The sequence below is a fragment of the Lemur catta genome, chromosome 12, assembly GCF_020740605.2.
Source record: "Lemur catta isolate mLemCat1 chromosome 12, mLemCat1.pri, whole genome shotgun sequence".
NCBI classification, from domain to species: Eukaryota; Metazoa; Chordata; class Mammalia; order Primates; family Lemuridae; genus Lemur; species Lemur catta.
Window position 1 is genome coordinate 317,061 of NC_059139.1, and position 25,266 is coordinate 342,326.

Here is a 25,266-nt window from a genome sequence, read left to right on the forward strand (position 1 = left end):
CTAATAAGTGATCATACCAAGGCTGCAGGATACAGGTGCTACGAGGTGTGCCCTGTCCCATCAAAAGATACGCTGAAGTCCTTGCCCCTGGTACCCCAGAATGTGACCTTATTTGGAAACACGGCCTTAGAGAGATTTTCAAATTAATATGAGGCCATTAGGGTGAGCCCTAAGCCTCCATCACTGGTGTCCTTATAAAAAGGAGAAATTTGGACACAGAGGACAGACATGCACACAGGGATACGGCCGCGTGGAAGTAGGGGCTGGAGTGAGGTGTCCACCAGCCGAGGACACCAGAGTCCAGGGCAGAAGCAGGGAGCGGATTTGCCTCGCGGCCCTCGGCAGGATCCAACCTGCCCGCGCCTCCATCTCGGGCCTCCAGCTCAGACTGTGGAACGATACATTCAGCTGCTTTGGGCAATCCAGTCTGTGCCACTTCGTTATGTCAGCCCCAGGAACCCAGCAATAAGTAAGAGGCAAGTGCTTTCTTAGATGGCAGCAATGAACAATTGGAATTTGGACTTAAAAACACAATACCACTTACATGAGTATGGGAAAATGAAATAGGTAAAAGTATAACAAAATATATACCAGATCTATATGAGGAAAACTGGGAAACTCTTGAAAGACATAAAAGAAGAACCAGATTGAGAGATATTCCATGTTCATGAATAGGAAGGCTCAGAATCATCATTAATTTTTCCCAATTTGATTTAATGTAATCCCAATCCAAATCCTGGCAAGTTATCTTGTGGCCATCTGCACACCGATCCCATACTTCACCTAGAGAGGCGCGAGCCCAGGACGGCCACAGGATGCTGAGGGAGAAGAGCAAAGTCAGGGCAAAGGCCACCTAACTGTGGGACGTCCTGCACAGCTGCGGTGAGCAGGACAGTGTGGCACCGGGGAGGAGTGGACAGGCAGGCTGAGGCACAGGACAGACCCACACCAAATGGTTAACTGATCTTGGACAAAGGAGCAAAGGAAATTCAATGGAGAGAGGACAGTCTTTTCTCCAAGTCATGCTGAATAAGTGGACATCCACGTGCAAAAAATAATTTAAAAAATCTAGACACAGATCTTTCAACTTTCACAAACCTTACCTCAAAATGGATCATGGACCTACATATGAAATGCAAAACTATAAAACTCCTAGAAGATCACATAGGAGGACACCTAAGTGACCTTGGGTTTGGTGATGACTTTCTAGAGCATATTCATGCAAGAAAAAGTTGGTAAGTCGGACCTCGCTGAAATCAAAACCCGCTCTGTGAAAGACACTGCTGGGAGAATGAGAAGAGCCAGAGACCGGGAGAACATGTTTGTAAAACATGTATCTGACAAAGGACTGTTACCCAAGACATACAAAGGACTCTGAAAACTAAGTAAGAAAATGAACAACCGGATGAAAAATGTGCACAGGATCTAAACAGACGGCTCACTAAAGAAGATACACAGGTGGCAAATAGGCACAGAAAAAGGTGCCACCACGTGTCTTCAGGAAGCGCAAATTGAAACAGCAGCGAGACACCACCACACACCTGTCAGAGCAGCCGAAATCCAGAACACGGACAGCACCAAATGCTGGTGAGGATGCGCAGCGAGGGGACTCCCACCCACCAGTGCTGGGAACAGAACACGGCACAGTCACTTTGCAAGACAGTCCGGCAGTTTCCTGCAACTCTAAACATACCATTGCCACACAATCCAGCATCAAGCTCTTTGGTATTTGTGCAGATGCACTGAAAACTTACGTCCACACAGAACCTTGCACATGGATGTTCAGAGAAGCTTCATTCCTAACTGCATCAGGAGGTGAACGGATAAACAGTGCTGCATACAGACAACAGGACATTATTCAGAGAAACAAAGAAATGCACTATCATAACACAAACAAACACGGAAGAGCCTTAAAAATGTATGACTGTGCGAGAAAAGCCGACCTGAAAAGGCTATGTACTGTACGATCCCAACTACGGGGCGTTCTGGAACACACAGAAGCACACACATGGTAAGAAAGATGAGAGGTTTGGTTTGGGGCAGAGAGGACTGAACAGGTGCAGCGCAGCTGAGGGCAGTCAAGCCACTCTGTGTGACACTGTGAGGGTAGACATGTGACATCAGGAGAACGCAGGATACAGAGTAACAACGAACCAACTGGCTCGTCAATCGCAATACTTACGCCAGATGTTAGCAACAAGGGAAAGCACTGAAGGTAGGGGGTGCGTGGGAATTCTCTATACTTTCTGCTCAGTTTTTCTATAAACCTAAAACTTCTCTGAAATATAAACCTATTGCAATGCACTGAATGCGTATGTCCCCCCAAATTCATATGTTGAAATCCTCACCCCCAACATGGTGTGGGGAGGCGATTAGGTCACAGGGGTGGGACCTCACAAGTGGGATTCGTGCCCTTATAAAAGGAACCCCAGAGGGCCCCTCGCCCTCTCGTGTGAGGACAGAGCAAAAACTTGACAGTCTGCAACCTGGAATTGGCCCTCATCAGACAGACCCTGCTGCACCCTGGCCTCAGATTTCAGCCTCCAGAACTGTGAGGAACAGTCTGTTTTTGTAAGCCACCGGCCTCTGGCACATCGTCACAGCAGTCCAAGCGAAGACAACTACTGATTGTAGAAAGACTCCCAACCTGGAATTCCCCAAGTCAGGTGTGAGGACTAAGACACACGTCACAGTTCACCTTGGGAAGCTGTCTGAAGTTCGCTTTCATCGAGCAAGCCACAAGCTCAGCCCTTCCGCGGGAGTTACAGTCGATCCAGAGGACAGCAAGGCTCGGGCACCCCCTCCCTGGAGCCCAACATACCCCTGCCCCTCACGGCAGCCCCATGACGACAAATGGCCGTGCAGAGGGGTCTCTCCCGGGTCTAATCTGCAGGCAGAGAACACAAAGGGCCCGTGTGCACTGTGCCACTTCTCGGCCTCCAAGTTGCTCCTCCGTAACCCCCAGGCTCAGGCCAGAATGCTTGTGGGACACATGTCAATGCTCTCTCTGCAAAACCATGTGCACCAGCCAAATGATAGAAAAGCCAAGACAGTGAGCAGAAGCAGCAGGGTACTAGGTGCGGCTGTCTACACAGCAGTTAGTCTGGTGTGAAATGGCAGGGGAGGGTGGTACCTGAGGGACAGGAGATCTCGAGGATTTGGAACCATTCCTGAAACATCGGAAGTGAGCAAATAATGGCCGGTGGCCAAATCTGGCCCACTGATGTTTTTGTAAATAAAGTTTTATTGGAACACTGTCATTCATTTACCTATTGTTATGGCTGCTGCCACAGCACAAAAGGAGAGCTGGATGCTGAGACAGAGATTGTATGGCCCACAGAGCCTGAAACCTTCTCTCTGGTCCTTTACAAAAAACGCTGGGGGCAGGCGCAGGGGCAAGTGTAGGCAGGGGACAGGGGACAGGCACAGGGGGCAGGCACAGGCAGCAGGCACTGGGGGCAGGGGACAGGGGGCAGGGGGCAGGCACAGGGGACAGGGAGCAGCGTGGGCAGATGCAGGCTCTCCCACCAGGAAGGGGAGACAGGAAGGGCCCATCCCGCAAGGGTCTCGGTCTCGGGGCCTCGGACGGGGTGGGGAAGGAGGGCGTGTGCAGTACGACTGAATCCTGCCCGTCCTGGCAGGTGTTAAAGTACTCACATCCCAAAGGGGATCTGGCTGCGTGAGGACCTGAGGAAGCAGCTCGGACAGACCTGGAGGCAGCTGCAGCCACAGCCGCGAAGAGCAGCCGAGGGGGGCGGCCGCTGTTCCTCCCTGTGACGCCTCTGTCCCCTGGAGCTTACACGCACTGCTTTAGTAACCACTTCAAATGGTAAAAACTAACTTTTAGAGAGTGGAAAATGGGGCGAGAGCCCTGGCCATCGCTCTTCCCTCCCCTGCTGGCACCCGCCCTTGGAGCGTGACGGGCGCAGAAGCCGCAGCGCTGGGTCCCCCGTCCCACCCACAGGCAGCCTGCCGGCTTCTCCCAGCTCCACGCGTCCGTTCCTACCTTCCAACTGTCAGAGCGGCAGACGCGCTCTCCCCTGAGCCAAGTGAGTCCTCCGAAGCAAAATGCAGCCGGGACGCCTTCCTCTCGCTCTCTCTCACGGGACGGTCGTCTAGGAGAGAATGCCCAGGACTGCGGCGGGCAGGCGGTGGCACCGTCTTCCACCCTGGCGCACGCCGACAGGGCAGGGCGTCCATCCCCTCAGAGCTGAGCCTGCCCCACGGGCCCAGGACAGGAATACTGGGCTTTGGGGTACACGTGGCTTCCCAGAGATGCCAGCATGACGCCGAGGCCACCTGCCCTCCCAGAGCAGGAAACACAGCACGCCAACAAGGGTCACACGTGCCCCCTTCAGTGAGCACACTGGGCCACAGACTCCCCAACTGTCCTGCCAGCCCCTGCCAAGCAGTGACCGCCCCGTGGGACACAGGACATGCTGTCATCACAGGTGGGCACAGACGGGCCCCCCAGCCCTGCCAGACACTCGGCACCACCACTACCCCTGGCCCCGGCTGTCCTGGGCAGCTGAGCACCTGTGGACACGAACCTGCCCAGCTCAGGGAAGCCCAGCCAGGCCTCGGGCTCCTCTGTTAGTTCCTCGAATCACTTTCAGAAGCGTGGAGAAAAACTGCTTTGACAGTCAGTTATCAAACAAGTGGTCTTCTGGCAATGGTCAGGCTGTGGCATTCTCACCAGGGCACTTCTTTAAGAGGATTCTAATCCTCATCACCGACCTGTGCTGTTACAAAACGGGCCTGAAACAGAAGGGCCCTCTGTACTCATTTCTGACAGACAGATCTCTTCAGTCTCCAGAAACCTCTCCGAGGTACAAAGGAATGCAGTGTGAAATGCTAGACTGCCACGTACAGACACATGGAGGATCACTCCATGGTCAAAACTTCCCAGGCCCCTCGGTGATATAACTGCCGACTCCAAGCGCGACAGCCCCAGGCAGCCCGGCCGGGCCCCGGCTCAGCGTCCCCCGCTGGGGCTCTCAGCTGCTCCACAACCTGCTCTCACCCAGGGGAGGGGCCGCGGCAGTTCCCCGCTCCTGGGGCTGCGAAAGGACAGGCGAGGCCAGGTGTGCACAGCCTCTGCCCAGCGTCACACAGACGTATGTGGTTGAAAGGTGAGGCCCACCCACCTTTACGTCACGGGCATCAAAAAGTCCTGACCAGCGCATGGCTGTCAGCGCACAAGGCCACGCAGACACACCCAGGCAGCATCAGCCTCCTCCCGCTGCTCACTCAACATTGACACCCAAAGCTCAATTCTCGGAAAGCACTGGAACGCTACCCACAACTGCAGAGAACAAGCTCTTGCCAGGCACATACAGTGATGAGAAGTGTTTTGTCCTCTCTTAATTTTCGCTAACTGGCTGGGTTCAGAAGGTGGGCTCAGTTCTGACAGAGTGCGTGGCAGGTCTGCCGCTAGAACAGACACCTGCAATGTCAGGAGCCCTGGGTCCTGCCAGCCGCTGTCCCAGGAACCCACAGACACCAACCCCAAGTCTCCTCACCACAACCTTGTGACTTTGGCATTCTGACCACCCCTTCATGTGCGGACTGAGGGTAAGAGACCCCAAACCCTTTCCTTCCCTACAGACCCCATGGGCAGTGTGCCCTCGGGCTGAGGCCTGGCTCTCTCCCTGGGTGTGTGACTCGGGCTGGGATGGGCAGAGATACTGCCGCAGTGCTCACGGCAAGGGAAGCTGACTTGTGGCCGCCCCAACCCCAGGACCCTCTCTACGGGGCGCGGCTGTGGGGCCTGGAAGCTCTGCCTACAAGACTGCTGCAGACCCGAGTCTTTTAGGAACACAACGCTGTGAAGCCAAACAGCCACTGCACTTTGTCTCCTCTCATCCCTGACACCCGGGGGCACAATGAAATGCCCGTCCTGTGTCTTTCCAGGTGGATGCAAAGCCAGGTGGAGCCCAGCTGTCCAGCTGAGCCTTGGAGGATGCCCAGCAGCTGTGCAAGGAGGGCTGGGGACACTCAGGGGCCAGGTCAACCGGCTCGAGGGGGGAGGGCCGGCTCAGGACGGAGTAGCCTGGCCACGGCCCTGCTGCCCCGTCCTGCAAAGACGCACGGCCGCTAGAGCTGTGGTCTGCAAGGACTCCAGCCGTCAACACAGAAGGTCAGCTTTCCTGTCCAGCAGGAATCAGAGTGACCCGCCAAGAGCACAAGGCGCCTGTCACGGCGGCACAGAGCAGCACACAACGCGGCCCCACCCGGAGCCTACCCAGCTGTCGGAGCTTGGGGAGCATGTGCACGACAAAGAGGCGGTAATCAGACTCGTTCTTCACTACAGGGTTCAGCCGGAAGTCCACGTCTGCGAGCTGGGCTAGGGGGTGGAGCCGGAAGACTTCCGCCAGCGAGGAAATGCAGTTGTAGTAGAGGCTGAGAGTCTGCAGCCCCGTCAGGTACTGGATGCCCTGGCAGAGCAGACACACAAGTCAGGCCACGCAACTTAACAAATGCCCTTGCAACGCACACCTGCCGTTCACCAGAACAGCTTAGAAATGAACCGTGTTCTTACCTGTGAAGTTCTCAGTGCTTCACACGGTGAAACGACCATGCAGGCAAATGTGAAATGCCACGTCTCCCACTGTCGTTAAGCTAATGAGTTACACACACAGTCTCTTCTCACCTGCACTCAACCTTGCAGGGTATGAGCGCCCAGTGCTACCACCACACAGGTTAGGAAGCAAGGCCTGGGTGGGCTGGAGCCTGCATGGGACTGGGAGCCCCTCCTAGGCCCTGTGTCAGATGTGCTCTCTACACAGCACCACGTTCCAGTGCAGGAGTTCACACCATGAGCAGGGTTTACACAGTGTCCCTCTGCCACCCCCACATGACCTCCCACAAGGACGAGCGCCTGCCCCTGCTGGGCACATGGCAACAGCCCGCGCTGGCTGGACCGCCCGTTGAGGCCCTCTGAAGAGCTGGCCTGGGCGTGGAGACAGTGCAGAACCACAGGCTAGTCTTTGGGGTCTTATCTTTCTTCACTGGAGAACAAGGGCAACAGGCGATGTGATGTGTGAGAAATCAGCTCACAGTAAACACAAGAAAAACAACATAACACTGCTAATCATTGCAAGTGTACAGTTTACAAGTATGACAAGCACAGTTACAAAAGATTGTATCTTTTACCCTAAAAGTACCTTCCACTGACAGTGATGGCAATACATTGTCTTGTAAGAAACAAACCTGAAACTTACCTCCAGGCTAACCAAGGAGTTGCGAGAGAGATCTAAAGATTTCAGACCTGTTAAATTCATCAAAGAATTTCCTAGGTGAGTAATCTTCTCTTGGTAAGTTCCAGGAATAGATAAAGACTGAAGCTCAGCTAAGAATAAAAAATTATGAGATTTTAGTCTTTTTTATCAAAAAAATATTATAATAAAAGTCCAAATTCTTAGGTTTTGGAAATACAGCAGATACTAACAAAGATTCTTTGACCAAACTTTACTCAGGACCCGAATCTTCTCCTAGGCCACCTGCACACTTCCTTATAAAATCCAGTTTTAGCAGAAGTGCAGCCACGTCAGTTTAGCAAGAACTCCACCCTCAATACCTGGGCAGATTCCTCACCGCCAGCCCCCCAGGTGCTGTCCGCTGCCCTGGCCTGCCCTCCGCACCACCCTGCCGGGTCAGTTCAGCCGGAGCCCCCTGCTTCCCCGAAGTGAGCTTCCTGCCCACTTGTCCTCGCTGTGGAGAGCTGAGCTCATCTCTCCCCCACGGCAAGACCCCGTTTTCTCGTCCTTGAACCTGCAGCAACGGTCAAGTCTTCCTTACCCGCTTTAACAAGCAAAACTGAATACACTTTTCTTTAACACACATAAGAAGAATGAAGGGAAAGACAATGTCAATACATTTATCCCACCATGGAATGAATCCCTTTATCCTCCTCCTTATGCATTTCTGGATTTTCCAAGTTTTCTTAGGGAGCAGTACACTAACCTCATTATCTGAAAGTGTCACTTAGAAAAAGAACGTAACTCGTCCAAGATTGGAACGTGGATACCAAGAGTGAGGCCTGCATTCAGCGTTTCAGCTCAGGCTTCTCTCCAGGGGTCCACGCCGCGCCCACGCTGCCCTTGATGGCGCCTCCTCCAGACCCCTCACCAGGAAGCCCCTGCTAACTGACCCCGACTCCCACTCCAGCTGCTCACCCCTCGCCCCGCGTGGCCTCACACAGCAATCACCTCCCGAAACCACAGTCCACCCGGCCACGCTGTCCCCAGCACACCTGCGGGCAGGCTTTGCACACTCGACAGCAACCACTGGATGATCAACGTAACCACAAAAATACAAGTTTGCGCAACCAAAAAGACAGTGTGGATCCGAATACACCCATACTTTCCCAGGAAAATCTACATTTCAAAATATGTGTTAAGTTTACAGTTTGGTCTGAGCATTTCCAGTTCCAGACAAGACAGACACATTCCACCTGCTCCTCTCCACCTACCACACTCAAACACTCGGGAAACACAGGAAAGAAGCCCTGGAAGACTCTGGAAGGAGGGAACAGAGGCCGACTGTCCAGGGACCTCAGATCTCAAGAAATGACCTGGCAGTGAGTTCCCTGGGCTGACTCTGGGTTTGTTCGTCTACTGTACATCCCAGTCTGAGTGCCAGAGAAGCTGGCAACCCAGAAACACCAGCAGACACAGACCGAAAAACAAGGTAAACCTGCTTTTTTCAGCCAAAGGACCAGGAGGGGGACCTTGCAGGACAGACTCTTTTGACATCATCAACGCTACCCGCAACCACACACCAAAAAAAAAAAAAAAAAAAGGTACATCATACACCTGGTTTTGTGCAGGGGCTGGCACCAGGACTACGTGAGTGGATCCTGACCACTGCCCAGGCCTGGCTGTGACAAGGGGGTGCCTCTCACCTCCTGGCCCACAGGAGCCTGCCAGGGGCTGTGTGAGACACAGGAGCCCAGCTACCACCCCAAGCCAGCACCCAGCAGGTGCTAGGAATGAGCACGATTTTTAAACAGGAAGCAGTGTCTCACAAAATAATACCCCAATGTCTAAAATATAATAAAAAATTATCAAAACCCAGAAAAATCTCAATTTGAATGAGAAAACACAATCAACAGAGACACCAACAATAAGATAACAAAGAAGTCAGAATTACCTAACAAGGATTTTAAAGCAATTGTCATAAAAAATACTTTAGTGAGAAATTATGAATACTCTTGAAACAAATGAAAAAACAGAAACTCTTAGCAAAGAAACAGAAGATTTAAAGAAGAAACAAACAGAAGTTTCAAAAATGAAAAATACAGTAACTGAAACGAGAAGAAAACAATCCCAGAAGCAGCGCAAAGCAGAGTGGAAGGGTGAGCACAGAGATACAGTGGCCTGAACTGTGCAGTCTGATCAGTAGGGAAAACACAGGCTGAAGGAAAAACATGAACAGCCTCAGGGACCTGTGGGAGACAAAAAAGAGATCTAACATTCACTCATGCCACTGGGAGCTCCAGCGAAACTTCAGAGTTCCAGAGAGAAAAGAAAGACAGTGTGGCTACAAGTCAAAATTTTTTTAGTTGAAGAAATAATGGCTGAAAACTTCCAAATTTGGTAAAAGACATAAACCCAAATATTAAAGAAACTTAGAAAATCACAAATAGAATAAACCCAAAAATGCCATGCCCACACCCATCAGAATCAAACTTCTGAAACCTAAAGACAATGAAAAAATTCTGAAAGCAAGCAGGGAGAAAAGGTGCATTACCTAAAGGGGAAAACCAATCACAGGGCAGCAATTACTCTTCAGAAACCATGGAGGCCTGAAGGAACAGCACAACACACCCAAGTGCTGAAAAAAAAGAACTTTCAACCCAGAAATCTATATCCCTTTGGGATTGAAGGCAAAATAAAGATATTCTCAAAGAAAAATGAAGAGAACCTGTCATCAGCAGACCCACCTGAAGATAATTAGAAGGAAAGACAAAACGAGGAAACCTGGAACATCAGGAATGAAAAAAGAATAATAAAACAGGTAAATGTGGATAAATGTCTCGTCAAGTTTTTAAATGTTTAAGTTTTTAAATTTTAAATGTTGTAAAAAATCACATCATTAATGTAGTTACGAGGTATGTAAAGGAAATAGTTAAGACAACTAAATTCTACATGGTAGTTAGGTTTCTACATTTCACTTGGAAGTAGTCAAAGTAAATTGTGTTGAATTACATAAATATACTATAATTTGTAGAGAAACCACTATAAAAACCATGCAAAGAAATATACTCCAAAATTTAAGAGCTAAATCAAAATGGGATACTAAAAATACTGAAGTAAACTACAGAAAGGCAGGAAAAGGGAAATAAAAGAAGAAAAAATTAAAGGAACAATAAAAAAACAATAAAATGGCACATTTAAGTTCTAATATACTAATAACTACATTAAATGTAAATAGTCCAAATGCACTACTATTAATACAAAACAGAGATTAGCAAAGGGGATAAAAATAATGAACCAAGAAACTAATTACAAATATAAGTATACAGGTAGGTTAAAAGGTCAAAATAAATAGATGGGAAAAGATAATGCCACGCAAACACCAATCTAAAGAAAGCTAGAGTAGCTACGCTAATGACAAAGTAGATGTCTCTGTGAAGAAACTTACCGCTGCAAAGAGGAATAGTACATATGCTAAAAGGGTCAGTCCACAAAGAAAACACAAAAATCATAAATACGTATTCCACCAAATAACATGGCTTCAAAACACATGGAGTGAAAAGAGAAATAGACAAATTTACAGTTGTAGCTAGGGATTTCAATACGCCTCCCTCATTAATAGAATCACTAGGCAGAAAATCAGCAAGGATACAGAAAACCTGAAGAGCAGCACCAGCCAAGAGGAGCTACTTGACACATAACACTCCACTCCACCGCAAAATACATATTCAAGCACGCCTGGAACATTCAACAACATAGACCAGATCTTGGGTCATAAAACAAACCTTGACAATTTAAAACAATTAAAATTAGACAGAGTATGTTCTCTGCCCGTAATGGAATCACACTAGAAAGCAATAACAAACGGAGAAATAACAGGAAAATCTTCAAACACATGCAACCTTAAAAACACACTCCCAAATAATCCATAACCAAACTGGACATCTCAAGGGAAATTCTTAAAATACGCTGAACTGCATGAAAACAAAAATATGACATAACAAAACTTATGGATGCGGCTAAACTGGAGGGAAATTTATAATACTAAATATTGGTATTAGAAAATAAAGTCTCAAATCAATAATCTAAGTTTCTACCTCAAGAATCTAGAAAAAGAAGAACAAAATAAGCAGAAAGAAGGAACTAATAAAGAGCACAAATCAACAAAATTTGAAAACAGAAAAGCACTAGAAAAAATGAATCAAACCAAAAGTTAGCTCTTTGGAATGACCAATACCATTCACAAACCTGTAGCAAGACTAAAAAAAGAGAAAAGACACAGATTATCGATGTCATGAAGGGAAGAAGAGATATCCCTACAGATCCTGCAGCCGTTAGAGAAATCACAAAATCACAGATCCCGTAACAGGCTAAAAACAGAACACTACGAACAACTCCATACACACGAGTCTGACAACTTAATTCGCAAAACCCCCGGTGAAAACTCACTCAAGATGAAACTAACAACACGAACAGTTTTAAGTAACCAGAGATATACAATTTGTAATTTAAAAATTTCAAAAATAGAAATCCATAGGCCCATATGGTTTCAGAGGAGAATCCTGTGAACCTCTCAAAGAATGAGCACGAATTCTACACAACCCCTTGAACACCGCACAAAAAGGCAACGCTTCTCAACAAAGGTTCGAGCTGGGCTTCGCTCCGGTGCCAAAACCAGCACCAAGAGGACAGCGGCGCCAGCGCCCAGCACCCTCGGGAACACGGAGAGGCCGTCGGGGCAGTAAGTCCAAGGGGAACCCAGGCTAGAGGGAAGGATTCCACGGCAGGAGGGGAGTGGACGCTCTTCCAGGAATGCAAGGATAGTTTGGTATTTTCTCTTCAGCCTAATAATGCTCCGTCGCATAAAGCCCACACGCTCTTCCCGGAGTAGAGCCAGGCGGCGGCGGCGGCCCGCGCCCTCGGCACAGGGGACAGACGCCGCCCGGGCCCGCACCCCAGACACCGCACCCCAGACACCGCACCCCAGACACCGCCCCTCCGACACCGCACCCCAGACACCGCCCCTCCGACGCCGCCCCTCCGACGCCGCCCCGGGCCGCACCCCAGACACCGCACCCCAGACACCGCACCTCCGACGCCGCCCCTCCGACGCCGCCCCGGGCCGCACCCCAGACACCGCACCCCAGACACCGCCCCTCCGACGCCGCCCCGGGCCCGCACCCCAGACACCGCACCCCAGACACCGCACCCCAGACACCGCACCCCAGACACCGCCCCTCCGACGCCGCCCCGGGCCCGCACCCCAGACACCGCACCCCAGACACCGCACCCCAGACACCGCACCTCCGACACCGCCCCGGGCCCGCACCCCAGACACCGCCCCTCAGACGCCGCCCCTCCGACGCCGCCCCGGGCCCGCACCCCAGACACCGCACCCCAGACACCGCACCTCCGACACCGCCCCGGGCCCGCACCCCAGACACCGCCCCTCAGACGCCGCCCCTCCGACGCCGCCCCGGGCCCGCACCCCAGACACCGCCCCTCCGACACCGCCCCGGGCCCGCACCCCAGACACCGCCCCTCAGACGCCGCCCCTCCGACGCCGCCCCTCCGACACCGCCCCGGGCCCGCACCTCAGACGCCGCACCCTCAGACACCGCCCCGGGCCCGCCCCTCCGACGCCGCACCCCAGACGCCGCCCCGGGCCGCCCCGCCGGGCCGCGTCTGCCACACGCGGCACCTGCGCAGAGGCCCCCCCGCCGGTCAGGGCCCCCGGGCAGGCGAGCTCCGTGCCCGCCCCCCGCCCCGCGCACCCAGGTCGCGGTGAGGCGCCAGGCCGCTCTTCGCCCGGACCGTCTCCTCGCTCAGCACCAGCTTCCGGGTCGCCGACGCCATGTTCGCAAACGCGACGCCGCGGCGCCTGCGCGGTGGGCGGATCCGAGTGGGCGGATCCGAGTGGGCGGATCCGAGTGGGCGGGGCCGACGGCCTGGTCCGCGGCGGGGCGGGCGCCGGTGCCGCCGGGGACGCAGCCGCCCTCCCTTCCCCTTCCGACCCCTGGGAGGGGTCCCGCCCCTTCTCTCCGGCCCCCACCGGTGCCTCGGTTCCGAGCTTTCTCCCTGAGCCAGGCACTGGCCAGTGGCCTTCCCTCTCGGTCCCAAGGCTGTGGCTCCTCCACCCACCGCGTCCTGAGGTCCACGTGTCTGTCCTTTTGAGGGTCCCCGACCAGCTCTCTCGGGGACGCAACAGTTAGCGGTGTAGCAGGGTCTCCAGGTGACAGGTGGCCCAGCCTGCACGGGCCTGGGGGTGTGAGCCCAGGGCCCCAGGGATGCCCCTCGTAGCCTTTCTCCTGGTGTCTAGGAGCCCCGGGATCCCCCCACCCCGGATTAGATGGGCCTGCCGGCAACGGCCACTGCATGTCACAGCCGGGGTGGTGGCAGGGCGGTGTCCTGCTGGTGTGCGAGCGGGTGCAGCAGAGGGTGTGTGCAGGGCGGCGGTGGGGGACGCAGGGTCTGGGAATCTCCCTGAGCAGAGCCCAGCTTCACCCCTGAGCACCTGCCCACCCCAGAGGGGCCTTCTGTGCCGGCTCTGGGTGTGCAACACCGCAAGGCCCATGACCCCGTGAGACTCGGGCTGCCTGCCGCATGCGAGGACAGATGTGTCTTCACCGACAACCCAGGAGGACACCAAGGGGGTCCCACTGTGACCCTGAATTTAGACTCCGGAGCTGTGGGGGCTGACGGCCCTCCCGGCTGACACCGCAGCCCTCGTGCCGAGATGCATCCAACACCCAATGCTGCTTTGAGTAAAGAGTGTCCCCTAACTCTCACGAAGATCCCAAACCCAGATGCTGTACCCTGTTCCCTTCCTACGAGACTGACAGTGTTTGGGCACAGTGGAGGCCAGTCCAGTCGCTACACCTGGTACCCCGGTGAGTGGAACTGTGCAGCCAGGAAACTAGAAACAGTGAACAAATATCCCACTTTTCAGAAGCAAACAAAGGCACACAAAAGGCTTCCGTGGGCCTCCACCCAAGAGAAGTAGCTTTTCAGGACACAACCCAAACTCTAAACACGTGCTCCCTCCTCCTGGGCAGGTCCCCAGCCGAGGGCAGCTCAGGTCAGGCCAGGTGTCCGGTGGGGACAGAGCCACACGGGGTCAGCTGCTCTACTGTGATGGAAGCGCCAATGGAAACTGCAAAAGTGAGGTTTTCTGCTTACTAAAGTATGCATCTCACGGGAGAAAATACAGATGAGAACAGAGATTCGACGTGCCGGCACACAGAGGTAACCGACACCAACATTCCACACATACCCTTCAAGGGGTTGTTACAAGCCTCCACATGTTTTACAAGATGAGATTATGCTAAGCATCGTCGTATATATACCTGTCACTATTCTTTAACATCATTTATTAAATGTCATTTTTAATGATCACATTAGATCATGAGCTAAACCCAAATTTATTTAGCCAATCTTCTGTTGCTGGACATTTCATCTGTTTCCACTTTTTTACAGTGATAAATCTAGATGGACTTATGGCGGTCCAGGATGTTCTCCTGATGCAATGGTGTTGGATCAAGTGGGGTTGGATTTCCTGAACTGGGTGTTTGATGGTCTGAGCCAGGGTTGAAGGGACCCAGGAGCAAAGTGGAGGAACTTAACCTGCCTCCCCAGCCCACACTCCCGCGATTAGCGGTACCCAGGAGAGGAGTAATCTGGGAACATCCGTGGCTATTCCTGCCTGCTGCCCCTGAAGCAGGCAGGCCCGTCCCCAGTCTCCCAGGTCCTCCCACAGCCGTGACCCCTGCCGTGTTAAAGTCTGGAGCTTTCTAGAATATTACAGGGAGGCTCCCAGGTCCACTTCCCACCTCAGTTACCAAGCCTGTGGGCACCAAACTGCAGGATCAATTGTCCCTAAAAGGACCTGGCCAGAGGGTGGAGACAGGACACCCACACAGGTCAGCGAGGGCAGGACAGGGGCAGGGCTGGTGGCTTGAGGGGTCTGCACTTTCTCCAAACTGTGAGAAGGCTGGGGTGGGAGGAGGCTTCAAAGTGTAATGGGGGTGCTCTAGAGGGATGGGGGGGCCCATCCCAGCCCCTCAGCCCCCCGGGTCCCCATCAGAGCCATGCAGAGCGGCTGCCGCGGGGTCTGCTGGCCCATCAGCCCAACTGGCACCTGGTGCTTGAGCAACATGTCTCTCCACCCAGTGCTGGAGCCGGCGTGTGCGGGCGGCGAGGATGCAGACAGACACACAGGGGCACTTGGTGTGGCTGGGCTGGAAGTCAGCAGCACTGTGGACCCTGGAACTCCCAAGACCAAACAGGAGTCCCGCACAGCCATGCCTGCCGGCGGGAGACACTGGAAACACACGCACACGCTCTCCAATCCTCACCCTTGCTCAGGCCACATGCACGTGCTCACAGGTTGCACCCACACGCATGCACTCAGCCACAGTGCACTCACAGTCGGCCCACATGCACAGTCCCGCACACACACTCGTCATAGGCACACGCACGTTGGCACGCACGTTGGCGTGCACGTGCGTGCACTCACAGGCACCTCCACAGTCTCGCACACACACGCCTGGTGCCACACACAGCCGGGGGCTCCCACTCTAACGGAGAAGCCCTGCAAGGCCAGTGCGGGGCCCCTGTGAGCTGGGTGAAGACGGGAGCCACTCACAGATGCACCTCGCAGGGAAGAGCGATGGTCCCGGCTGCCGCCGAGTCCCTGGGGGGCCCGCCCCCGCCCCGCGGCTCCCCTGGGCAGGGGCCAGCTGCTCTCTTTGCTGTGGTTACATTTCCTTCTCGTGCTCATTCATTCATAAATGGTGAACAAAAGAACTCTTTTCCCTAGCTGTATCTCTACTAGTTAAGATCAACATCGATATTTGTGAATTGTCAATACGGCATTTTACCAACTAATCTTTTTCCAAAGTGTGAAATACGATGGCATGCAAGGCCCTCTCTGGGGCTGGTTTAAGGTAACCACAATGGAGGGTGGGCTTGAGGGTCCCCTACATCTGAACATCTTAATGAGGGGTAAAGCTCCGCCCAAAGTAACGCCTCCCCGTGTGCGTTTGTGAGCGGCGTGCAGGAGGTGGGCAGGCAGGGGTGGCCCTGTGCCTGTGGCCCCCTGTGTGGCGGGGGAGGAAGTCTAAGCGTCTGATCCGGGCCGCGACGTCAGCGCATTTGGTAAACACCTCCACCGCACGGGATTCCTGCCTCGCTTGGAAAAGTAACATTTCAGAATGAGGAGCCAGCAGGGTCTGGGGTCCACTAGCTGCAGGTCAGGGGGTCCCCGGGGAAGGGGCCCTGTCGCTGTAGGCAGGAGCCCCCATAACCATGGGCAGTCACAGCACCCAGGAAATGGCTCTTTCCAAACCCTGACGCAGGGCACGACCACACTCACGTGTGTGTAAACCTTTTGGTGCAGTTGAGGCAGCACTGAAGGTGCAAGTGAAGCCCAGTGACGCTGGCCTGACCACAGGGAAGCACTCGAGGCCCAGAGGCAGGGTGGGCAGCTGTGCTGCCCCAGGACTCAGCCGTGGCCTGGGTCCAGCGGGAGGCCCGGCTTCCTTCCGCACTCTGCCAGGGGCCCTGTGGAGCTTCCACACGCCTGTAGGCTGGGGCCAGAGCCCGCACTCCAGGGCCACTCCTGGGTGGCACCATAGTCACCCCGTGCACGTGGCCTACAGGGTGGGGGGGTTCCTGAACAAACTCGGCCACCAGGAGGGGAAATAGAGGCTGGGCTGCTTCCTGCGGCCGCCAGAGCTGCCTAGGGAGGTCTCGGTTGCTGCCTCTTTCTGAAAGTGCCGGTGTCTCTGCAACGCAGCAGCGAGGGGCAGTGCTTGGCAACCGCGGCAGCCACGCTCCATTCGGACAGGCCCTGCCCGTCCCCCGGCATCTGAGCGGTGACCCTCACCCCAGGCCCCTCTGAGAACAGGGCCACCGCCACCCTGCCTGGGGACCTGCAGCGCCTGCCCTCACCTCCGAGGTTTCAGACGGCTCAGGCTCAGGGTCCCTTGGACAGGGCAGAGTGTGGTCCAGGGGTGACCAGCCCGAGGCCCCGTCCAGGCAGGACTTCTCCCAGGACCTGCCCCACCCACGCCAGTCCGGCAACCCTCCCTCGAAACTCACCTTCCCCACAAGCCTCTGGTCGGCCAACCAGCCCTATGTGCCCCGACCCCGGTCACTAGCCACGCTCAGCCATGTGTACTGAGCCCCACTCCCTCTGCAGGTTCCAGCCCAGGTGCCGGGGGCCAGGCTCAGGGCTGTCATGTGGCCAGACTCAGCATCGCAGGGCCTGGCGCAGCCGTCCACCTGCCCTCGGTGACTGCGTCCACGCCCCATGCAGGATGGGATGCTGAGGCGCAGGTCTCCTGAGCAGGCTGGAGGCAGGAACCGTGGCTGGGCAGCTCAGCCTGGGTGCTGGGGTGCTGGGGGCAGGCTCCCTGGCCAATCTCCAAACCCCAGTTTTCTCATCTATAAAAAATAAAAATAAGGGGGGCCCTTGAGGGGGCTGATGACCCCAGCCCTCTTCAGCCTTGCCTGTTTGCAGCACAGAGGATGGCCGCCCGGCTCCTGCATACGTGGGCAGCCAGCTCTGACCAGTGAGAAGTAAGCACTTGGCTACAGTGGCATTTTTGGTAAAGTTTTGATCTTCTGGAAGAAGAAACAGTGTGAATGGCACATGCCATGTCATCCTGCTCCTTGCCTTACACACAGCTGTGATGCCCGGAGCTGCAGCAGCCACCATGGGATGATGAGGAAAACCACTGGTATCACACAGGTGCCCAACCAGGGCTTCAAACCAGTGCTGCTGCCTGCTACGTCTTGACTCCGGCTACGTGGAGAGAAAACACAAATGCTGAGCAGCCATTGCTGCAGCCAAAGGCACTCCCACGGGTCCTGGGGTCTGCCAAGCTGGTAGGCACAAGGTGCTTGGCACAGACTGTGCCATGTGGCCAGGGTGCAGGTGAAAACACTCACAGGACATGCGAGTATAAGACGTCATGGGGGGAAGATGGTGCCAGCCTAGGGGAGGGGACCCCTTTCCACGTGGGGGTGTGGGTGATGGGGCCAGCAGGAGTCGGGGCAAGTGGACCCCACCTGCCCAAGGCTCAGAGGGGGCAGCACCGGGGGCATGTCCCTGTCTCTGCCAGAGTGAGGACAGTCTGTGTGGGTGGAGGAACGGTCAGCAAGGGGCATACACAGAAATAACCGGCTTCCCAACTGCAAGGCCAGTGAGAATTCTGGTGGCTGCGCCGAGGCCGCCTGCACCTCCTCTTGTAGAATTGTCACTGGTTGAAATGAGCAGCTGGTGACAGAACCCTGGAACCTGAGCCGACTCTGGACTCGTCCCTCAAGTCCTACCCAGGGAAATACGACGGAAGTGAAGGGTGAGCTTCGCCTCCCAGAAGCGCACAGCCTGCGGGACAGCGTGTGCATAAAGGGCTGTCTGTGAACATGTTCGTGAGACCAGAGAACGCCCCTCATTGAACTCCATGTCTGTGTCCCCCCCAGTTCACGCTGAAGCCCTGACTGCAGATGCGATGACTTTGGGAGTGACCAGGTCATGAGGGAGGAGAGGGCCAGGGGGAGCCCTCGCTCGGAACAGACCGGCCGTCCCCTGGATCTTGGACTTGCCCGTCCTCAGCTGTGGGAAATTCGAGCTCCCCGCCTGTGGCATTCTGTTGTGGCAGCCAGACTGACTGAGACACCCCCCAAAACCTACATGACGCCCTGGCACCTCCGACTGTGACCTCACGTGGCTAAGGACGCGATTAACTCCGGGATCTCGAGAGGAGTTTATCTGGATTCTCCGGGCGGGCCCTGAACGCAGTCCTGGGCGTCCCCCCCGGAGAAGAGCAGACAGGGCGGAGGCGTCCGGGCCCGCCGGGAGCCAGGAGAGGTGGGAGGACCCAGTCCTGCCCACACCGCGATGCTAGGCTTTGGCTCCAGAACTGTGAGAGAGTAAGTGTGTTGTTTCAAGCCACTGAGTCTGTGGTAATTTGTCAAAGCAGCCACAGGACAGCAGGACACACACATGCCGAATCTGGTAATGATCAAACCACAAGATGTCGGGAGTCATCTTGATCAAGCCCCCACGCAGAAAACTGATGTTCGCAGATGTTCAATTCTTGTGCAAAGTTCCGGGGGGTTTACCAGGGTCATGTTCCGGTGGCCGGCCCTGCCCTGCAGAGACCCGGTCCGCAGGGCCCGCAAGCAGCTCCGGCGCCCGGTACCGGTCGAGAGTGGGGCCCTCTCCACCTGGGGCTGCGAGGGTCTCTGCCTGGCAGGACCAGGGACGCGGCCCCGAGGCCCAGCTCCGCCTTCCGCCCACCCAGGGGGAGTGTCAGGGCACCGACTGGCCCAGCACAGTCACCCTAAGAGGAAGGTCGTGTCCCGAGGGGGCGGTGAGGCATCCAGGACCCCGTGGCAGGAGGGGTCGCCCTGGAGGAGAGAAGAATTGGGGTTCCGGCCGCCTGGGGACCTGCACAGGCGTCAGCCCACATGCCTGGGCCCCGGGCGCAGCACCCCCGCGCCTGCACCATCCCGCACGCTTCCCCCCCCCCCCCCCCCCCCCCCCGCTGGCCAGGAAACCGCCCCGCCCTTGGCACAGGCTGGGAGACCGTCCAAACACAGATTATGTGGATTTTAGAAAATCGTTTGTCAACACTCAGCAAGGTCTGGATGTCTGCAGGGAGCGGGGCGGAGACCCACAGCCAGAAGGCCGCGCAGCACCACACCCTCGTGTGCCAGCTCAGGCCACCTGGTCCCCAGACGCTGGCAGGAAGCCCACAAAATGCACCCTGGGCTTCCAGAGCCCGTGGGTTTGAGGAATGTTCCGGAGAGACTGTGGCCGTGGAAGCTTCTGTGTCGTGTGTGTGCATCTCCGCGGCAGGCACGGCGAGGATGTCGTGTCGGTTGACAGCAACGGGGAGTCCCAGGGGCAGGGGTCACGCTCTCGTGCTGGGGCTTTGGGGCCGGGTGGCTGGAATCACACATGGGTCTAACCCAGACGCCGGCTCCCGGCATGGAGACCGGGAGGAACCGAGGCCCCAGTCCACGCAGGGCCTGGGACGACTCGAGTGTTAGCATGTGGTGCACGGAGCTGTCCCCCTGCCATCCTGCTTCCCAAGGTGTGCACGTCCCTCGGCACCCCCGGCAGGGGCGGGGGGGCGGTTGTGCGTTTTCTGTACTCGTTTAACCGCCCGTGGCCGTTTTCAGAGCCCAGTCCCTGCACAGGAGTCTCTTAAAGGCCCCTGCTCAGCGTGGAGGAGCAGGAAGCAACATCCTTTTAAGAGCGAAGTAGCCACCATTTTTGCTCATTAAATAAATACTTTTACTTTGGACCCGATTGATTTTTCAGATACACAGAACAATGGGACTGACTCACCTATTTGCTGCCTGAAGCCTCTTTCCTGCCCAGGGACCTTTGAAGTCCGAGCCACACCCAGCACACAGGTGGGGCCCCGGACACACCTGAATTCCCACCAGCTTCCCAGGATGTTTAGAAATTGGCTTTTAATCTGTCACATGTACCTGTCGGACCCCCAAGTGGGGTGCGTGGCATGGCCTGCGCTGGCGTCAGGCGTGAGAACGCGTGGAGAGAAGACCTGGGGTCACGCCTGGCACACAGCAGGTCACCCCAAAGAAGCACGGCCGTCACCCGGTGGACTTGCACCTCCCCCGGCCACGCTCCCGTCTGGACTGGTCCTTTGAGCCCTGGGGCGCCTGGCTCCCTGAAACCTACCTGTACGCAGGTGTCTTTTAGCTTTTACTAAGTCTCAATTTTGTTGCTTGCACATTCGTAAGTTGATTTATTAACTTTGGTGACTATTAATTGGATTAATTTAAGTGGTTCATTTTCTAGTTCTTGAAGTGAACCTGCTATATATCGTCATATATAGATTTTCCCATGAAACGGTTTTCATTTTTCGGTAGTAAATGTCTAGGCAGGGGTTGCCGAATCATGTGGTAGGTGCGGCCCGTGGCCCGGAGGAGAGTCAGCGCCCGCCGAGCAGCACCGTGAGGACAGGAAGGAAGTTGCAGTTACGAAAACGTTTTAACACGAGCCAAGGCAGGGGCTGGTGTGACAGACACCCAGACCCCTCACTTTCATTCAACAGCGTTCACGTTTTGCCGCCGGTGCTGGATCTGTTGCTCTGGTCAGGGGTTTGGGTCGACCCACAGACACCGCGATATTTGCCCTCGGCATCCAGCAGGCGTTTCTACAGAATGAGGCCAGTTTCCTCGCGACCCGAAGCCACTGTCCCACACGACCAAGTCCCAGGCACATCCCACCCCGCTGGCTTCTGTAACCAGCCCACCAGCATCCACAACGTTAGCACTTGCTAGGACGGCAGCTCCGCTTGTTTGGCTCAGAGAAGTATGGACAGAAAACAAAAAGTAGACCAGCCATCCCTCGCCTTCGGAAAACCTCAGTTCCTATTTCTGGAAAGTCCTCAAGTGGCAGCTGTGTCACTGCAGTGCCCAGCTATGGCCGGGACAGCCCGAGGTCACTTCACTCCTCCCAGAAATCGCAAGTGTGTGCATTGGTTTCCCTTTTTCTTTTGTGCTGAGCGGCACCATCCTCACCGTCTGCAGCTCACTTTCCTCACAGGCTGAACCCACAGAGCCCAGCCCTTGAACCCCAGCTGTCTGTGACTCTACCCACTGCTCCAACAACAAAATGTCAAATAAATCCAATCGGCAGCTTGAAATTTCACCTTTAAAAACAGACATGCTGGCCGTGTGTGGTGGCTCACGCCTGTACTCCCAGCACTCTGGGAGGCTGAGGCAGGAGGATCACTTGAGCCCAGAGTTTGAGGTTGCTGTGAGCTAGGATCACGCCACAGCACTCTAGCTAGGGTGACAGAACAAGACTCTGTCTCAAACAAAACAAAACAAAAAAAACAAAAAAGGTGGCCTCCCAAGAGGAAACGCACACCAAGTGGCTGGGTATAAAAGTGCTGAGAAATGACAACTGCAGACGGGACCCCCCGTCTGTGCACAGCCCACCCACTGCTCCACCACGGTCCCGAAGGGCTGGATGCCACACCTTCCGCTGCGACTCGGGGCTCGAGCATCGCTTTATCCCTGCTCCTCCCGCATTTCTAACTCTGTGGCAAGCGGGAACACACACGAATCTGACCGGGGTTAGTGAGATACCCGTGTGAAGGTTCAGGAATTAAAAATATCAAGTACCAGCAGAACTTTACAAATTAAGAGTAAAGAAGGGAACACCTTATGCTTGGTATCTCGTGAATGCCTCACCAGGGCAGACCAAATGTAAAGACATCTTTAACACACACATAACGAGACCGGATGAAATTTAAAACAAGGCAGAGCTTATCCGAGAGGAAATTCTCCCCACCAATTTAAGGATTATGTGAAAAGGATGCAATATTTGCTCATTCGCTCCATTAACTCCTGAGTTTGTTCACCTGCCCACCACGAGCCCCTGCCCACCACGAGCCCCTGCCCAGCCCTGTCGGTGGGCTGGGGCTTTGCCGGAGATTCTCGTCCTGCAAAGTGAAGCAAGAGCAGCCGCTGCATTTGCCTCGCACCTGCCCTGTGCCAGGCACAAGGGAGCCAGAGGAGCTCTGGGGAGCTTGGGGGGTGCAGTCGGGGCCAGTTGGAATGCCAGGGGGGTGCAGAGCTCACCAGGACCAAGGTCTTAGGGCAGGGAGGGACTCAGAGGTCACTGGGTAAGATGTTGCCATCGATGTCCCTGGAGGATGGGGCCAAACTCAGACAGGGAGGGTGGGAACACAGCCAGAAAGAGGGCTGTGGATGGGAGCTCCAGCACCACCCCCAGCAGAGCCAAAGCCTGACTGTCAGACCACCCACTTCTGCAGCCACTGCAGCCCCCAGGACCCCAGCTCTTCAAGGTGAGGGCACAGGCCAGGAACAGCCCTTCTCAACCCGAGAATTCAGAGAAAAATCCCAAAAATACTTGCCTGCCAAAAATATTTTAAGCCTCCTTAAATCCTTTGAGGAGGCCGGGCGCCTGTAATCCTAGCACTCTGGGAGGCCGAGGCAGGAGGATTGTTTGAGCTCAGGAGTTGGAGACCAGCCTGAGCAAGAGCAAGACCCCATCTCTACTAAAAATAGAAAGAAATTAATTGGACAACTAAAAAAACTATATATAGAAAAAATTAGCCGGGCATGGTGGTGCATGCCTGTAGTCCCAGCTACTCGGGAGGCTGAGGCAGGAGGATTGCTCGAGCCCAGGAGTTTGAGGTTGCTGTGAGCTAGGCTGACACCACAGCACTCTAGCCCGGGCAACAGAGTGAAACTGTCTCAAAAAAAAAAAAAAAAATCCTTTGAGGAACAAGGTGATGGTAAGGGAATAAAAATGTAAGTGTGGACAACGTTTGAACCTACCATGTAAGAGCACAGACCTTCGTGCCAAGTCGCAGCCCAGCTCCGGCTGTGTGACTCTGGCCGGGTCACACACCCTCTCTGTGCCTCGGTTTTCCTGTGTGAGGGTGACAGTGAGAGCACCGTCGGGCGTCCCAGGCTGAGCCACGAGGAGCCGGCTCTTGCGATGAAAGGATTGACCTTTCCCGATCCAGGCCCCACCCCAACTCCCCCGCCCGACGCTGCCCTTGTGGCACCTGGCCCCAGACCCGTGTCAGACCTGCCGGACTGCGGGTGGGACGGTGCCGACTGTGGCTGACCTGGGCGGAAGTGACATCTTAACAGCAGTGAATGTTCCAGTTGGTGAAGGATATTTCTCCACTTACTCAGGTCTTTAATTTCTCTCAGCGACTTTTTATAGATACCTTTTATTAAATTTAGTCGTAAGTGTTTTATTGTTTTGATGCTAGTGTGAACTGAATCATTTGAATTTCCCATTTTCAAGCTGTTTGCTGCCAGTGTACAGACATGCATGATCTTGGGCACTGAGCTTGCATTGTGAGACAGCTGAGCTCACACCACCTTCAGTACTTGTTTCGAAGATTCCTCAAAATTTTCCATGAACATTATTGCATCATTAGTGACAAAAGATAGTTTTACTTTTTCCTGGCCAGTCTTTATTCCTTTAATTTCATTCTTCCTCTATCGTGCTGGCTGGGACCACCAGTAACACGTGTAGCAGGAGGGCTGGAGTGGTTCCTTGTCTGGTTCCTGGTCTTAGAGAAGCACCGAAAACTTTACCACTAAAGTGAGGATGGTTGTCGGTTTCATGCTGATGGCTTTGATTTTATGTAATATTTTATATGGATTTTGAATTTCATTAAATACTGTTTTTGCTTTTATTGAGATTGTGTGTGGCTTTTTTCTTTATTTTTTCAATGTGGTGAATTATGTTGGTTTGATTTTCAAGCACCAAACTGATCTTGCATTGTGGAAAACATAAACTTTGTTACGACGTATTATCTTCTTTATAAATTGCTAGATCCAGTTTGCTAGCATTTTGTTCACAATGCTTGGATCTATTTTCACGAGGGATGCTGACTTGTAATTTTCACATCCTGAGATGTCTTTACCAGGTTTTGACCCCAGAGTTCTGCTGGTATCGTAAACAAGCCAGGAAAGACTCCCTTCTCTCCAGGTTTGAAATATTTCAGCAAATATTGGCACATATCTTTACTGAGTATTTGGTAGAATTCACCACTGAAATCATGTAGCTCTGGAGTTTTCTTTTTTGAAATGTTTTTGATAAATTCAATTTCTCTAATAGACACAGGACTGTTCAAATTTTCTATTCTACCTTTTGTTGATTTTGGTTGTGTTTTCAAAAGTATTTATTACATAAGCTGTCAAATTTATCAGCACAAAATTGCTCCTAATGTTCAGCTATTTCCTATTAAAGTCCACAGTTTGTGGTGAAATCCTCTCATCTGTTCCTGAGATTGGAAATTTACGGTTATATTTGTCCTTCGATCAGTCTTGTCAGGGTTTTGTCAGTTTTATTAATCTTTCCAAAAGACAACTTTTTCTCTGTTGACTTCTGTTTGTCTTATAGCTCACTGGCTTCCTATCTTTATGATTTTCTTCCTCTACTTCCTTCTCCTGAATTTGGAATTAATTTGCTCACCTTTTCTAACCTTCTTAAAGTGGAATCTCTGAAATTTTTCTCTTTTTCTGT

At 53.9% G+C, this 25,266-nt stretch overlaps 1 protein-coding gene across 9 annotated transcripts in view; it reads right to left on the reverse strand.

Annotated features, from left to right (window-relative positions):
- Positions 1–13,089, reverse strand: part of CEP72 (centrosomal protein 72) — a 59,282-nt gene extending 46,193 nt beyond the window's left edge. For 7 of the 9 annotated variants that reach the window (XR_006738674.1, XR_006738673.1, XR_006738672.1 and 4 more), the window contains exons 1-4: positions 12,974–13,089; positions 7,224–7,351; positions 6,245–6,437; positions 4,007–4,115 (exon numbers count right to left, since the gene is read on the reverse strand). Coding sequence is in view for 6 of the 9 variants with exons in the window: in XM_045566530.1 (XP_045422486.1) it covers positions 4,007–4,115; positions 6,245–6,437; positions 7,224–7,351; positions 12,974–13,055 (512 nt within the window). In the remaining 3 variants the exon portion in view is untranslated. Of the gene's footprint in view, positions 1–4,006; positions 4,116–6,244; positions 6,438–6,541; positions 9,194–12,973 lie in introns of those variants that run through there. The other 2 variants (XM_045566533.1, XM_045566532.1) reach the window with 2 other exon arrangements.
- Between the last annotated feature and the right edge of the window lie 12,177 nt (positions 13,090–25,266).